We start from the raw sequence: 16,863 nt of genomic DNA, 5'->3' as shown, positions 1-16,863 counted from the left end.
TGACCATCCCCCCTGGGGGGTGATTTCTCGCTTTCTGTCTCTATGTCTCTCTCTCTGTCTGGCGAGCGCACGTGCCCTATGACAAAAATCACTCTGATGAAAAAAAAAAAAAAAAAAAAAAAAGATTTGGTTTCCACACTGAAAGGTATTTGTTTGGTTTTCAAAATTCTAAAAACCATGATGTGATGTTAAACAGTCCTTATCTTTCCATAAGTAATAGACATGTGAAAGTTTATAGCTCAATGCATTCTTAAAGCAAAAGACTTAAAAGGAGTCAATCACACCTTTTAATTACTTTTTTAAAGTTCCACTCAAAGCTCTTTATATATTGGTTTTAGAATTTTGCACCTATATAAACAGTTGTTTAACAGTTTTTAACCATGTGTACAGAATATGGAGCTGAGCTATAATGATTTTTCGGGTCTACCTCAGATGTAGTTCTGAAAAATATCTGATACAAGCCAAAATGGCTTGGACTGTCTCAAGGCCAAAGCATTCTGAGGAGTCAGAGTTATAAGTGTAGCTTTCCTCCTATTTCCAAATTCCTCTACTCTCATCCATTAGGCACCTCAACCTCAGTGTGACCTACAACATAAGTCCCAATGAAATTTACCCGGGGAGAGCAGATGTGGGCACCAACTCTATCTCCGCTTGAAAAACAGAGTCAGGATTTTGAAAAACACTTGGAAAGTAAACAATAATCAGTACTGGATATGTCAAAGAACCAGAAAAGAATGTTAGTATCATTCTATTATATCATCACTGGGACTGAAATATTCCAGATAAGAGACAATTCTTGGGCTCTCTCCTAAGTATCTGGCATTTACACCAAGAAAAGCAGATTCCTTCTTCTCAAAGGCCAAATTTGGTATATTTTGACCAATGCCTTTTCCCCTTCTAAGCCAATCCCTTTATGGAAAATCATAGGAAGTCACATGGGCTCTATCTAATAAATGGAATGCATAATAATTAGTCTATGAGAAGAGTTTTGTGGATTTATAATTAAGAGGTCTAGGGAAATAATTACATCATAAATAATTTAACCCATCTGTTTCACATTGAAATGATTTACTTACCTAATGCACTTATTGGTAGAAACTCACTGATACTCCATTAATGATTTGTTCTACTTTCATCATGTTTCTTATAATGCATAAAAGTCAAATTTCTTGGTTTTATGATAAATGGAAAATTGACTCATAAAAAAGGAAGAAGAGGCAAGCATTTAAAACTATGTGTTTCTACTGCAAAAGTAAGAGATATATTGATGGATTCTAGTGCTCTCTCTGCATTTAAGTTTGCATCATTTACTATTTAGATTCTTGGGATATACTAATGATTTTTCAAGACATATGGCAATATTAAGAAATTTAAGCAGTAATTTTTATTCCTGATAACTGGAGAACTAGCTTTCCTATTGCCTCTACTACACGCATGCCTTACTGTCCCCCCTATAGATTCTGCCTAATGCATAAAAGATGCTTAAAAAGTCTGACGAATGAGCATGCTCCTGCTCATATGTGCACGTCCACATCTACCTCACTCCTTGGCCTGACATTTCTTTGCTTTCCATACTCACTAATAAGTTCCATTAATGTTGACGTGGGAATGGAAATGAGGAAAGGATCATGTTTTCAACATACTTGTGGCACCATCTTGTGGTGATTCTCTAGGGTTGCATTTTCAAGTTTCATTTCTAAAATTCTTCCAAAATGTCTAGGAAAACACATTTGAGGATATAATGCAGTGTTAGAAATCTGGTCTATGTACTTAAAAGCCCATACACATATTTAAGGTCACTGTATCTATCAGTATCCCGACTTTAGAAGCTCTTTAATACTAGGAACTGAAAATGAGAGATCAGTGTGTGTGTGTGTGTGTGTGTGTGTGTGTGTGTGTGTGTTGTGGGGTGGGGGTAAGGGGGCAACTGAAAGGTCTTGGTGTTACCAGAGAGAAGCAGATTATGGCAGCAAAAGAAATAACATGATATTGAATGGTCCAACTTACACCCTTTCTTCCAATTTTGCTTTCCATCCCCACTTCCAAAGCAACACATCTACTTACTGCTGCAAAATACCCAGTTTATCACCCTTATATTCTCCCCTACTCTCAAGTGTCCTCACATTAAAGTCTAGTCAAGTTTAGTCTGAAATTTCTAAAACCAAATAAAAGATGCTACTTCTTGAATCAAGAGGTAGATTCTATTTTTCCACCCCTTGAATTTGAGCTGACCTTGGATTTTAGACATTTCATGCTGCTACAACAAAATGTCACAGACGGAGTACTTTATAAATCATGGATATTTACTTCACACAGCTCTAAAGACTGGGACTTCTAGGATCAGGGCTCTGACAGACTTGGCATCTGGTAAGGACTTGCCCTATGCTTGCAAGATGGTACCTTGTTTTGCATTTCCTGAGGGGACAAATGCTGTGTCTTCATAAGGCAAAGAGAGAAGGACCAGTCAGGTCTCCGAAGCCTCCTTCATGAGGACACGAATCAATACATGAGGGCAGAGTCCTTATACTCTTGTCACCTCCCAAAAGACCCTACCTTCTAATACTATCACCATGGTGTTTATTCCAACATACGACTTTTGGAGGTTCATATATATTCTCCTTTTTTACCCCCGAGAGATTTTTGCTATAGGGAGCATGTGCTCACCAGAAAGACAGAGACAGAAAGACAAATAGAAAGTGAGAAAGTACCCCCCAGGGAAGATGGCCAAACCACAATCTCTTCTCCTCCATTCTCCTCTTGGGATCTTGGGCAGGCACGCACACATCACGGCGTGAGTTTAAGCCACCAGGTCCGGCACTCGAACTGCAGTCAACTACATGGGAGTCCAGAGACGTAGCCATTACACCAGCTGCTGGTCCTGGGACATATATATTCAAACCATAGGGTTTTGCTACTAGTTCTGACCAAAAGAATGGAGTAGTTGGAGCTTCTACTCTTGCCTTTTTGTAACGCTGTTCTGGGACTGCTATGGAACAAAGCCTGACTTAACCTCAAAGAAAAGAGGCTGTTGATGAGAATGATTCAGACTACAGCCAGCACCACCTGCCAGACATGTCTGTGGAGCCATCTTAAACCATCCAGCCTAATTAATCTGTGAGCTGCCTGCAGCTTCATGAGTGACCCCGTCTGAGTCCAAGATAAGAAACATCTTGCTGAGCACAACGCAAATTCCTCACCCACTGAATAAAACAAAATGTTTAAAATTTTTTTCTAAAGGTTTCTGCCTATCTTTCCAAACTTATCTTGTGTTTCTTTCTACTCCTCTCACTCAGTTTCAGCCACATTTTAGCTTTTGATATGCCAAGCTTATTCTCAACTTGGATCCCTTTTCTCCATTCTCTCTGCATGACTAACTCCTTTTGAAAGTTTCAACCTTAAGCAAGAATTAGAAATTCCTCTGGAATTAATTGAAGGTTAGAAAGAAAACAGACATTTTAGTTAGTATGCAACTTGGAAAACCAAATATTAGAAAACAAGGAAATAGCCCTAAACATTTTTCATTTTTACTTAGTAATGAATGTGTTGTAAAAAGTTAGGAGAAACAGTGTAAAGTATTTTGGGGGTATATTTCAGACTTCGAATGTGTGGTTTCAGCAAAGGCCTCCCAATATCTACAAGTTCCCTTTATTTTAATGAGAGGAGAACCACACTTACCTCATTGGGTTGGGAGGACTGAAGTTATTTTTTCAGTCTTTTCATGATAATCTCTACCTTTAGTGCACATCAAAGCAAGTGTGGGTGTGTATTTTTTACCTCAAAGCAACAAAAACTCCATATCGCAGAACTAACCTTTCATAGTTTTAAACATCTTTTGTGCCAAGGACAGAATTAGAGGTTACTCCTAAAATAGAACCCCTTAGACAATGAGAAGGGAGAATAGGATAAGCTTGGTGGGAAATATTACAGTGACAAGCACAAAGGATGAAGAGTAGATCTCAGCCTTTGGATACCAGCAAGCATGAGAGTCACTAGATGCCCTGCATAGAGAGTGAGTACAGTCAATGTTTCTTTTTAGTATTTAGTGAGTTTGTTAGTTATCTATTTGTTTCTTGTGATTTTTCAAGGTGCCAGGTCCAGGTCTCAAACTGTGGTCAGCCTGTGGGAATCCAGTGCCTTTAACCACCATGCTACCTGCAAGTCCCGTGTACAGTCAATTTTATCTGAACTTGGGAAATTATTTCCTCTACCTAGAATGCTGTTTTTCTTTGTATAACTTAACTGTCATCTTTGAATACTCACTTTAAATATCACCTCCTTCAGAAGGCCTTACCTAATATTATTTGAATGCATCCCTTCAAAATTCATGTGATAAAATTTAGTGAGTCATTATAATCATGGTGATGATGCTGAAAGGTGAGGCCCTTTGGATGTGACTAGGTCCCCCACTGTTAGATACCTGTGGGTTTATGGGGAGATACAAACCCAGACACAGTGGCGTGCTATGCTGTGAACACAATTCTGCCCTTGGCAATATTATGAACCAGCAAGAAGACCCTCACCAGATTTTAGCACCATGCTATTGAATTTTGTCAGCCTCCAAAATCATAAGCTAAATAAAGCTCAATTCTCTTAACTTACTGAGACTCAAGTACTTACAGAATTAGCAATAGAATGGACTAGAACATGTGACCTCCATAGTTAATCATTCCTTTCACATCTACTTTTTTCATGGTTCTTAGCACCTATTGCCATTCATTTATTTAAATGTCTATTTTTTCTTGAAGAGATTGTGTTTTACTAGTCTCTATAAAGTGGCCTTGATAATGTTTTTAAGAAAGCAAAGCTCCAAAATTTGTGTACACTGTCAACTCTGCTAATGCTACTAGAAGACTGACGATTCCAGTCATCTTTATTATGATTTAACTAAGTTTTTATTGAGATACTTATTCAGATGCAGTTGTTAGAAACATGTTCCCAACTTCTGCCAATGGCAACATTTCATAAAACTATAGAATAATATTGTACTCAAGATATTTACATAGATACAGTCCACTAATCTTATTCAGATTTCCCCAGTTTTACGTGTGTGTGTGTTTGTCAACTAGGAAGGTTTGTGTATCCACTGCCATAAGATCCTCCATGTTACTCTGCTATATCCATACGCACTTCCCTTTGACATCTGTTCTATCCTTAACCTGTAAACTATTAATCTGTCCTCCATTTCTAAAATTTTATCATTTCAAAAATGTTACATAAATGGATTCATATAATATGTAATCTTTTAGGATTCACTATTTAATTATTTAATTGCCAGAAAGTGCATATGTTCAACAAAGAGAGGTAGAGAGATGGGATGGGGGAGCAGGTAGCACCCTCCAATGGATATGGTGATGCAACAATCTCGTCTCCTCCATATCTTCATCCTATTTGGATGTGAGGTATGCATGCACACATGCCGGGCATGTTCTTCAGGCCACAGGGGCCTAGATTCAAACTGTAGTCAGCCATGTAAGATCTGGCTCCCTTAGTCACTAAGCTACAGTGGGTTTATTATTTTTTTTAATGCAGCATAATTCCATGGAAATTCATCCAAGTTGTTGATTTATCAATAGTTCATTCAATTCTATTGTTGAATAGTCTGTTTCAATGATTACCTTTAGAAAACATGTATGCTGAATTATCAGATTTGTGAATGCTATCTTATTTGGAAAAATTATTTTTGCAAACGAGATTAAGGCTCCTGAGATGAGAAAATCCTGGATAATCCAGGTGGGCCCTAACTCCAATGGCAAGTGTCCTTGTAAGAGAGAAGCAGTGAGAGATTTGAGACAAAAAAGAAGGCATAGACACACAGAGGAGAGGGGATATGATATGAGGACAGAGGCAGTAAGGCAGTCAGAAGTCTAGGAATTCCAGGAACAGATTCTCCCATAAACTCATGAAGGGAATACAGCCTTGTCAAACGTCAGATTTCTAGTGTTCAGAACTTAGAAAATATAAATTTCTGTGTTTAAGCCCACCAAGTGTGAGATAATTTGTTATAGCACCTAAAGAAATTAATCTACAATTTTGAACTATTAAAAATAATAATGCTTGGGACCAACAAATGGTACAATGATTATGTTGCTGGACTCCCATATAGTTAACTATGGCTTGAGTCCTGGACCCAGCAGCTTAAAATTCACACTGGGCACGTGTGCATGCATGCTCAAGATCCTGAGAGAAAAATGGAAGAAGAGGGACTACAACAGGCTATTTCCCCTGGGGGTGATTTCTCACTTTCTGTCACTGTCTCTCTGGTGAATGCATACACTCTCAAAAAAAAAAAAAAAAAAAAAAGAAAGAAAGAAAAAAGATAGTGATGCTCCTGATTGGTGCATTACACATTTCAGCAGCTTTGAAAATTTATGTACAGGTTTTTGTGGGAATATGTTTTCATTTCTCTGGAATAAATTCTCAAAAGTAAAATTGTTGGGACCAAATGGTAATTACATTTCATTTTACAAGAAACTGCCAAACTCCTGGGTCATCTGGAAAGTCATGATGCATTTTTGAATAGGAAAAAAAAAAAAAGAAAAAACAGAAAAATCTGTCATTACCTTTCCAACATCCTAATGTTTTCTAGAGCAAACACACCATTTTACAATCCCATAAGCAATGTCTAAGTGTCCCATTTTCTCCTCATCCTCACCAGCATTTGGTTGTTGTCAATAATTTTGACCATTTCAATAGATTTCACTATAGAGTGAAATCTTATTTTTTTTATTTTGCATTTTCCTTGTGGCTAATGATGCCGACCATCTCTTCATGCATTTATTTGTCATCTGTTTGTCCTCTTCACTGAGATGTTTGTCTTCATTTTTGCCCAATTTATTTCTAATCAGATTGTTTAATTTTTTTTTTCTGTTGAAGCTTGAGTGCTCTTTATATATTTGAGTTACTAGTCCTTTGTTGTATTTTTGGTTTTCAAATATTTTCTCCCATTGATAGCTTGTATTTTCATCCTCTTCATGTGGTACTTCACAAAGCAAGCTTTAAAACCCTGAATGAGTCCTATTTACCAGTTTTTTTCCTTTTACGGATCATGCTTTTGGTTTCTAATCAGAACTCTTTGCCTAAGAACTTTTTGCCTAAGCCTGCATCTCAGATATTTTTCTTTATTTTCTTTTTCAAGAAATTTTATGTTTTCATCATTTGAATTTAAATCTGTAGTCCACTTTGAGGTAAACTTTGTACAAGGGGACCTTAAAATTTCGTAGAGGACTAGGAGGTGGCATTAAGATGGCTAGATTCCACATGGCTGACTCCATGGTTCAAGTCCCAGACTTGACGACATGAAAAACTAACTGGGCTCCTGTGTGTACATGTCCAAAATCATGAGAGGAGAATAGAGAGAAGGGATTACAGCATGGCTATCACCCCTGGGGGGTGATTTACCACTTTCCTTCTCTCTCAGTTGAGAGCATGCACCTTCTTGAAAAAACATTTTTTAAAAAAATGTAGAAAAATGAAATAAAAGTTCGGGTTTATTTTGGTGCAAAAATGTTTGAAATTCATGCATAGTCTTTTCATTATGCACATTTTCTGAGAATTTTTTGAAAAGTACTATAAATGGTATGAGGTTTAGGTCAAATTTAATTTTTGTTTGTGTTGTCTACAGACGTCCAAATGCTTTAACAGCAATTGTTGAAAAGGCTATCCTTCCTCTATTGAATTGCTTTTGCACTTCTGTCAAAATAAATTCGATCTATGTATATAGTTCTATTGCTGGATTCTTTATTATTTTCCATTGATCTATGTGTCTATAAACTCATTGAAAAGATATTGTCTTGGGGCCAGCAGGTGGTATGGTGGTTAATGGCACTGGACTCCAACATGGCCGACCACAGTTTGAGTCTCAGATCTGGCAGCTATAGCTCTCTCACTTTCCATCTTTCTCTCTCTCTTTCTTGTTCTGTCCCACTCAGGTCAAATTTAAAATTAAGTAAATAAATAGGATAAAATAAAATTATTCTTTTTTAAAGAAAGAATATTAGCTTAATTAATTTGGCTTATAGTACTTTAATACTGGGCAGGGATTCGTCCTTCCTTATTAGCTATTCTATGGTCTGTACTTTTCCATATAAATTTCAGAATAAGCTTATCCATGTCTGCAAAAATCCTTACTGGATTTTGACAGAAATTACATAAGCCCTATAGATAAATTTGGTGAGACTTAATATCTTAACTATGCTGAATTTTCCAACCCATGAACATGATACATTTCTCTATGTACTTGGACTGTTTATTTTGTTCATCAGCATTTTGCACTTTTCAGCATACAAATCCTGTACATGTTTATAAAATGTATATCTAAGTATTTCACTTTATTGAGACCAATATTAAATGGTAATTTTACTCTTGGTTTCCATTGTTCTTTTCATTATATAGATATATCTTTTTCTGTTTTTTTTTTTTTTTTTTTGATGAAGAGATTTTTGCTATAGGGCACATGTACTCTTTAGTGAGACAGAGAGAGACAGAGGGAGAAAAAAATGAGAACTCACTCTCCAGAAGGATGGCCACACTGCAATCCCTTCTCCTTCATTTTCCTCCTGGAATTTTGGATATGTAGGCACACACCCCCGGCCTGAGACTGGGACTAGAAATGTGGTCAGCCATCTGAAGAGTCCCGCGCCTTAACCACTATTCCACCTGCTAGCCCCCATAATTAATTTTTGTGTGTGCTGATATTCTTACCTTTCGTAGGTTCTTTGGGATTCCTATATAGACCATATGTTACATTGAGAGATGCTTTTATTTCCTTCATTTCTACTTTGTATACCTTATATTTATTTTTCATGCCATATTATAGTGACTAGACTTCCAGTATTATGTTAAATAAAAGATAAGAGTAAACATCCTTACCTTGTTTTTGATCTTAGGGGATAAACGCTCAGTCACCTACTATTAAGTATGATGTAAGCTGTAGGCATTTTTACACTCTTTTTATTAAATTGAGATAAATTTTCTTCTATTCCTAATTTGTTGAGAGTTTTTTCATAAATATGAGTGCTAGTTTTTCTCAAATGCTTTATTGCCTCAACTGATAAGATCATATGATTTTCCTTCTTTAGTTTGTTGATGTGGTGGATTATATTTTTCAATTTGTAAATTCTGGACCAGCCTGGCATACCTGGAATAAATACCCATGGTCATAATTCATTTTATACTAGCTGAATTCGGTTTGTTTATTATTATTATTATCTCTTTTTCTCAGAGAGATTTTTGCTATAAGGCCTGTGCATGAGCCAGAGAGACAGAGAGAGACAGAGAAAAAGAAAGTGAGAAATCAATTCCACGGGGATGGATAATCCCTTCTCCTCCATTCTCTTGGGATTTGGGCACACGCACACACAAGCATCCAGCCTAAGTTTAAAGTCACTGGGTCCAGGACTCAAACTACAGTCGACTACGTGGGAGTCCAGTGAAATAACCATTACACATGTGCTGGTCCCTATTATCTTTATTTTTATAAGAAAGAGAGGAGAGAGAGAGAAAGGGAGACTCACCATGTTGCAATTTCCTTGCCCTGTCCTCCCAGTAAACTGGGATTACTGGTGTGTGCTTATAATATTCAACCTAGGTTGAATATTATATTATTTAGGTTGGTTTAGGAACCAAACCTGGGCCTCCCACATGACTCAAGCCTTATGTAGCAGTACTCTATAGCTTGCACCAGGTTTGATGATATTTTGTTGAGAATTTTGAGGCACAATTTAGGAGCAGTATTAGTCTGTAGTTTTATTTGTCTTATTATCTTTGTTTTTGGTATCAGGGTAATATTGGTCTTTTAAAATAAATGGGTAAGTGTTCCTTCCTGTTCTATTTTCTGAAAGAGATTGTGTAAAATGGTGTTAATTTTTCTTTAAATGCTTGAATTTTTCTGTGAAATTACCACCCTGTGGACTCCACTCCCACTCCAGCCAACCCCAACACCATAGACATGTTATAGTTTAAATTAGCAGTTCTTAGAAACTGTATTTACTACCAATCTTTCCTCTTGAGAAAGAGACAGGCTACAATTTCTCCCCCTGTATTAGTAAGCTTGGGCTAGAGTAACAAATTACACAGACTAGGTGTTACGAATAACATAAATTCATCATCTCACAGTTCTAGATGTTAGAACTCAGAAATCAATATGATAGAAAGCGAGAAATCACCCCCCGGGGGGATGTCCACGCCACAATCCCTTCTCCATTCTCCTCTCAGGATCTTGGGCATGCACGCACACATGCCCAATGTGAGTTTTAGCCATTGGGTCCAGGACTCAAACTACAGTCGACTACATGGGAGTCCAGCGACATGGCCATTATGCTAACTGCTGGTCCCCAGATTTTCCCTTTTTATAAGGATACAAGTCATATCCGATTAAAGCCTATGAATTACTTCATTTTAACTTAACCATCTCTGCAAAGTCACTATCTCCAAATAAGGTCGCATTCTGAGTTACTGGGAGTTAGAACTGTACAATATCTTTTTTAATTTTTTTTTCCTGGAGGGGACAAAATTCAACCCATAATGTTTCCTAAAGCCAAGCAAAGGTCCAAAAAAGGACTGGATCTTTTGATGAGGTGCCTGATTTGTCAGTGGAAAGCATTTCCTGAGAATGAACGAAAAGCCCCATACCCTATTATTCTACCTATACCTGCCTATGCCCAATTATAGTGACTAGACTTCCAGTATTATGTTAAATAAAAGATAAGAGTAAACATCCTTACCTTGTTTTTGATCTTAGGGGATAAACGCTCAGTCACCTACTATTAAGTATGATGTAAGCTGTAGGCATTTTTACACTCTTTTTATTAAATTGAGATAAATTTTCTTCTATTCCTAATTTGTTGAGAGTTTTTTCATAAATATGAGTGCTAGTTTTTCTCAAATGCTTTATTGCCTCAACTGATAAGATCATATGATTTTCCTTCTTTAGTTTGTTGATGTGGTGGATTATATTTTTCAATTTGTAAATTCTGGACCAGCCTGGCATACCTGGAATAAATACCCATGGTCATAATTCATTTTATACTAGCTGAATTCGGTTTGTTTATTATTATTATTATCTCTTTTTCTCAGAGAGATTTTTGCTATAAGGCCTGTGCATGAGCCAGAGAGACAGAGAGAGACAGAGAAAAAGAAAGTGAGAAATCAATTCCACGGGGATGGATAATCCCTTCTCCTCCATTCTCTTGGGATTTGGGCACACGCACACACAAGCATCCAGCCTAAGTTTAAAGTCACTGGGTCCAGGACTCAAACTACAGTCGACTACGTGGGAGTCCAGTGAAATAACCATTACACATGTGCTGGTCCCTATTATCTTTATTTTTATAAGAAAGAGAGGAGAGAGAGAGAAAGGGAGACTCACCATGTTGCAATTTCCTTGCCCTGTCCTCCCAGTAAACTGGGATTACTGGTGTGTGCTTATAATATTCAACCTAGGTTGAATATTATATTATTTAGGTTGGTTTAGGAACCAAACCTGGGCCTCCCACATGACTCAAGCCTTATGTAGCAGTACTCTATAGCTTGCACCAGGTTTGATGATATTTTGTTGAGAATTTTGAGGCACAATTTAGGAGCAGTATTAGTCTGTAGTTTTATTTGTCTTATTATCTTTGTTTTTGGTATCAGGGTAATATTGGTCTTTTAAAATAAATGGGTAAGTGTTCCTTCCTGTTCTATTTTCTGAAAGAGATTGTGTAAAATGGTGTTAATTTTTCTTTAAATGCTTGAATTTTTCTGTGAAATTACCACCCTGTGGACTCCACTCCCACTCCAGCCAACCCCAACACCATAGACATGTTATAGTTTAAATTAGCAGTTCTTAGAAACTGTATTTACTACCAATCTTTCCTCTTGAGAAAGAGACAGGCTACAATTTCTCCCCCTGTATTAGTAAGCTTGGGCTAGAGTAACAAATTACACAGACTAGGTGTTACGAATAACATAAATTCATCATCTCACAGTTCTAGATGTTAGAACTCAGAAATCAATATGATAGAAAGCGAGAAATCACCCCCCGGGGGGATGTCCACGCCACAATCCCTTCTCCATTCTCCTCTCAGGATCTTGGGCATGCACGCACACATGCCCAATGTGAGTTTTAGCCATTGGGTCCAGGACTCAAACTACAGTCGACTACATGGGAGTCCAGCGACATGGCCATTATGCTAACTGCTGGTCCCCAGATTTTCCCTTTTTATAAGGATACAAGTCATATCCGATTAAAGCCTATGAATTACTTCATTTTAACTTAACCATCTCTGCAAAGTCACTATCTCCAAATAAGGTCGCATTCTGAGTTACTGGGAGTTAGAACTGTACAATATCTTTTTTAATTTTTTTTTCCTGGAGGGGACAAAATTCAACCCATAATGTTTCCTAAAGCCAAGCAAAGGTCCAAAAAAGGACTGGATCTTTTGATGAGGTGCCTGATTTGTCAGTGGAAAGCATTTCCTGAGAATGAACGAAAAGCCCCATACCCTATTATTCTACCTATACCTGCCTATGCCCAGCAGTTCCAGGTTTTCAAGAAGGATGTTAGTATTCAGATGGATTCTACATGTATCCTAAAGCCCCAAGAGTTGGTATGTATGAGAATAGAGGACACAATCCAGCCAGGAATACCACACTGTGGGAGAAAGACACTCATACAGTTGAGGAATGGAGCCTTTTGCTATCAGCCTCAGGTAAGCCGGAAAATGCAGATATCTTACAAGGGACTCCTAATGCTTGAGGAGAAAACTTGAGGGAAGCCTCGATACACAGGATCTGTTAGGAACACTTGCAACACACAGAAACAGCTAGAATAGCAATCATCAATCAAAAAGCTCTGTAACCTCGCCAAGACTATAAGGTATAAACTCCACCTCTCTACCCCTCCTCCATTCCCCATGACCTGGGCTGAAGGGAGGTCAAGGAAGGGGCAGGATGAGATCTATTGCGTACAGACCTCTCTTCCAGGCTTTAGGGTCTGTGTACCAAATCTTATTATTCCAACAATAACAGGGATGTTTTTATAAATAGAACTGAATCTTCTAAGTCAACGAGTCTTTCTGAATATACAGAAGTGAGAAGTTATGGGCTGAGAGGGTGTTAAGGGAGCTGCTAGCCAGAAGGAAACAGAAGTTTGTTAGATCAAAACTGAGCAACGTGATTGGAAAAAAAAAATAAAATAATGTATTTCTTCCTCATTGGGTTGAGACTCTAAACAGAGGATAATATGCATATGAACATGTTTATCACTGAGGTATGTTCCACTTTAGTTCCTGTTGTCTTGCTTAGTATTACATCTTGGAAAATTCCCCCGTCATTAGATATTCTTCAGAAATATATTGGTCGTGCCTTTCCTGATGACCTAATAATTCTTTTTTTTTTTTTTTGAGAGAGGTTTTTGCTATAGGGCGCGTGCACTCGCCAGACAGACAGAGAGAGACAGAGAGACAGAAAGCAAGAAAATCACCCCCAAGAGGGAATGGTCACACCACAATCCCTTCTCCTCCATTTCCCTCTTGGGATCTTGGGCATGCACGCACATGCGCCCGGCATGAGTTTTAAGCCACTGGGTCCAGGATGCAAACCGCAGTCAACTACATGACAGTCCAGCCATTATGCCAACTGCTGGTCCCCAGTGATCTAATAATTTTTAATTACTATAGTTATCTACAGACCTTTAGATTCTAACAGATGTAATTCAACACTTTACTCAGGTTATTATTTACTTTCTGACTTAGAGATCAGTTTCTGTTCTAACTCTGTATTTTTAATACATAAATAAGGTACATTAGTAGATATGTGAATAATTATAACTAATATTAAACAGAAAATAGTAAAGTAAAATTTCACTATTATGTGTGTATCTTATATCCTGTAAGTGCCTTTACTTTCTTTCATAATATGTTAAATATTTACTGGAGAAAACAGTTTAATAAAATTAAACCATATTCTGTGTAAAAAGTAATTTAGTTTAGCTTCAAATACAAAAATTATTTATTTATAGCATGTACACACACACATATACACGATGTTTTTGTTGGAGCTTTATATAGATCATGAAGTAACTTCACAAAATCAAGAAATGTAACAGCACAGAGTGAAATTCCAACAAATGGCTTCTTGCATCATCTCTCTTCAAGCTGAAGCCTCATTACAAAATAAACACTTACTAGAGTAGAATTTCGAGCTCTTTTACCACATTAAGGTGGAGGCTTATCTTGGCCTCCCACCTTAAACCTCCAATACTTCACCATAGATAACAGCAAATTTCACATTTTTCTTCAGTTCTGACACAGCAAAACCATCCAATGACAGCAATGAAGAGGAGGAAGGGCTGATGAGGATAAGATAAAGAATTTGAAATATTGTTTAGAACTCAGTGGGCAGATGCAGGAATGTAAAAATTCCTGAGCTTCTGCCTCTACACAGCCCACAAGGAAAAGGTGAGAAGCAAGTGTAAGTGATGAAGGTGTCAGGGCTCAAAGGGATTTTTTGGTTTTGGCAATGCTTACTCCTATTGTTAGACTACCACCGGCATACTACTGGCAGCTCCCTAAAAGAATATGACAAGTCTAACACACGCAAGATTAATGCTCCTTCACTGCACCATGGGATGTTATAAATAAAGCGTAGCTTTTTATATTCTATGAAGTAGTGCACCACCTGATAGAAGGCAGATAAAGGAAACCCAAGAAAGCCTAGTTTTGCAGAGAGGGGAAAAATTGACACCACTGATCCATTTTAAACACATTTCAAAATACATTAGAACATGCTCACACACTGTAATACAGGAAGTCTATGGTCCATTATACAATGTACAAATTGCGTGTGTGTGTATAAAACTATACTGAGCAGTGACACACAGCCCCTGGGTTTTACCTGTAGGGACAAGACTGCATATTTTAATGGAAATAGTTTTAAGGTGAGTAATGTCTTGCTCTAAATCTTTCATTTTCTAGAACAGCACCATTTCTTTCAGAAGTAAACAAATCCCCAAGCCCTCTTCCTACCTGCGCTGGTGTTGGTGCTGGGGCTGGCCAGAAGTGGCCCCAAGCCCTGAGCTGGCGGCAGGGGCTGTCCATCACTCAGCTGCTTTACTCGTTTGCGATGGGACTTGCCATTGTAATGGACTTGAGCCTGGGCTGCCGAGTTCAGCTGGATGTTGCACACCTCACAAAAGGAGAACAGTATTTTCTTTTTCTCTTTACTCAACTGGTCCTCAGGCCTGTCGTTCTTTATCCCCTTTTCTTCAAAACCCCGTAGAAAATTTGCCATATTCATAATTCCATCTTCAAGGTGATTGTCAGGACTTAAGGAGTACGTCATACCTAAAAAACAAAAAAAGTACGAGAGCTTGTAAAATTACATATAACTTATTCTGAGGTATGATTACAATGAACTTTTAATGGTAGTTTCAGCTAAAAGTCTCCCACCTACTCAGAGCTATCACTCCTGGAAAAAGTTATCAAAATAACCTAACTGAGCAAACACAGTCTGAAAATGTGTTCTCTTTGGAGCACTTTATACTCCATCCTTGCATCCACTTTCTTCACCTCTCATTCCCTTTTAACCCTTCTTGTCCATGAAATTTTAATTGGAACATCACCCTGCCCAGGAATTCATTGTGACCCTAGAGACAAGACAGGACCTGTTTATATCCTTGCAGAGTTCTATGTGACCTCCTTGCATAGCACCTACCGCAGTGTGCATTTCATATGTACTTGTGAAATTACTCAGCTCATGTCAACCTCCTCCTGAGAGGAGAGGAAGGCAGCCTCTGGATACCCTATAGGCCTAGAACTACTTTACATAACAGGTATTCAAGTACCTATTGAAGGAAGGGAGAAAAGAATGATGCTATAAACTCTTAATTGTAAAAAAGCGTAAGCATAGACTCAAATGTATACACAATCCGCACACACACACTAACAAATAGATGGCCATCCTATGGGGAGAGGGAGGTAACAAAGGCCAAAAAAACACAGTATGCCTGTAACTTACATGGGTTGTGTTCTAAAGATCCCCTTATAAGTCAGTCAATTGGAATTTGGACATATTTTGTATAGATATAGTAAAAAAAAATTGTGTTTAGGTTTCCAGGTTAGCCCAGAAGCATCAATTTAAACTGTGCTGAAGTTGAAATGCAGAACATCTGAAATATAAAAATAACAAAAATACAATATTTTGGTAAACTGGTAATTGGAAAAGAATAACACAGAATCAGGGACCAGCAGTTAGCGTAATGGCTATGTCGCTGGACTCCCATGTAGTCGACTGTGGTTTGTGTCCCGGACCTGGTGACTTAAAACTCACACCAGGCGCGTGTGCGTGCGTGCCCAAGATCCCAAGAGGAGAATGGAGGAGAAGGGATTGTGGCATGGCCATCTCCCCTGGGGGTGACTTCTCACTTTCTGTCTCTCTGTCTCTCTCTGTCTGTCTGGCAAGCACACATGCCCCATAGCAAAAACCTCTCCCCGCCCCCCGCAAAAAAAAAAAAAAAAAAAAAAAAAAAAAAAAAAAAAAGAATAAAATGGAATCAGACATCACTTTATTTTCAAGTGCCGACTCTTTTCTGTATTTATTTAAATGATGGTACAGGGATGAATTACAGCCTAATGAAAGAGTTCAAAGGGGCTTTTTCAGTACCTAAAGACCCTTCTATGGTGAAGATTGCTTTGCCTTTTTATTTTGTTCAGCTCCAGTTTAAAATTCATAATTGCATTTTAGATCATTCAAGGAGTATCAGCATTTTCATTCTCACCACTTTATGATTTGTGGTTCTCAATTTGGATAAAGAGAAAGATATTCTCCAAGCAGAAAGGGTAGCTCAACTGGGTGAAAATTAACCAGGTGTGAGAAAGAATGGAC

General features: G+C 37.9%; 1 protein-coding gene across 3 annotated transcripts in view; it reads right to left on the bottom strand.

The window, feature by feature from the left end:
• The window catches only part of ZNF385B (zinc finger protein 385B), a 366,382-nt gene extending 350,370 nt beyond the window's left edge, over positions 1-16,012 (bottom strand). For all 3 annotated transcript variants that reach the window (XM_006151637.3, XM_006151639.3, XM_006151638.3), the window contains exons 1-2: positions 15,997-16,012; positions 15,006-15,323 (exon numbers count right to left, since the gene is read on the bottom strand). In XM_006151637.3, the coding sequence (XP_006151699.1) occupies positions 15,006-15,321 (316 nt within the window). In that variant the 5' untranslated portion in view covers positions 15,322-15,323; positions 15,997-16,012. The remainder of the gene's footprint in view (positions 1-15,005; positions 15,324-15,996) is intronic.
• Positions 16,013-16,863: the final 851 nt, after the last annotated feature.

Source organism: Tupaia chinensis, unplaced genomic scaffold (assembly GCF_000334495.1).
Source record: "Tupaia chinensis unplaced genomic scaffold, TupChi_1.0 Scaffold000322_1, whole genome shotgun sequence".
Classification (NCBI taxonomy): domain Eukaryota; kingdom Metazoa; phylum Chordata; class Mammalia; order Scandentia; family Tupaiidae; genus Tupaia; species Tupaia belangeri.
The sequence above is the reverse complement of the archived record's forward strand: the minus strand, read 5'-3'. Positions and strand labels throughout refer to the sequence as shown.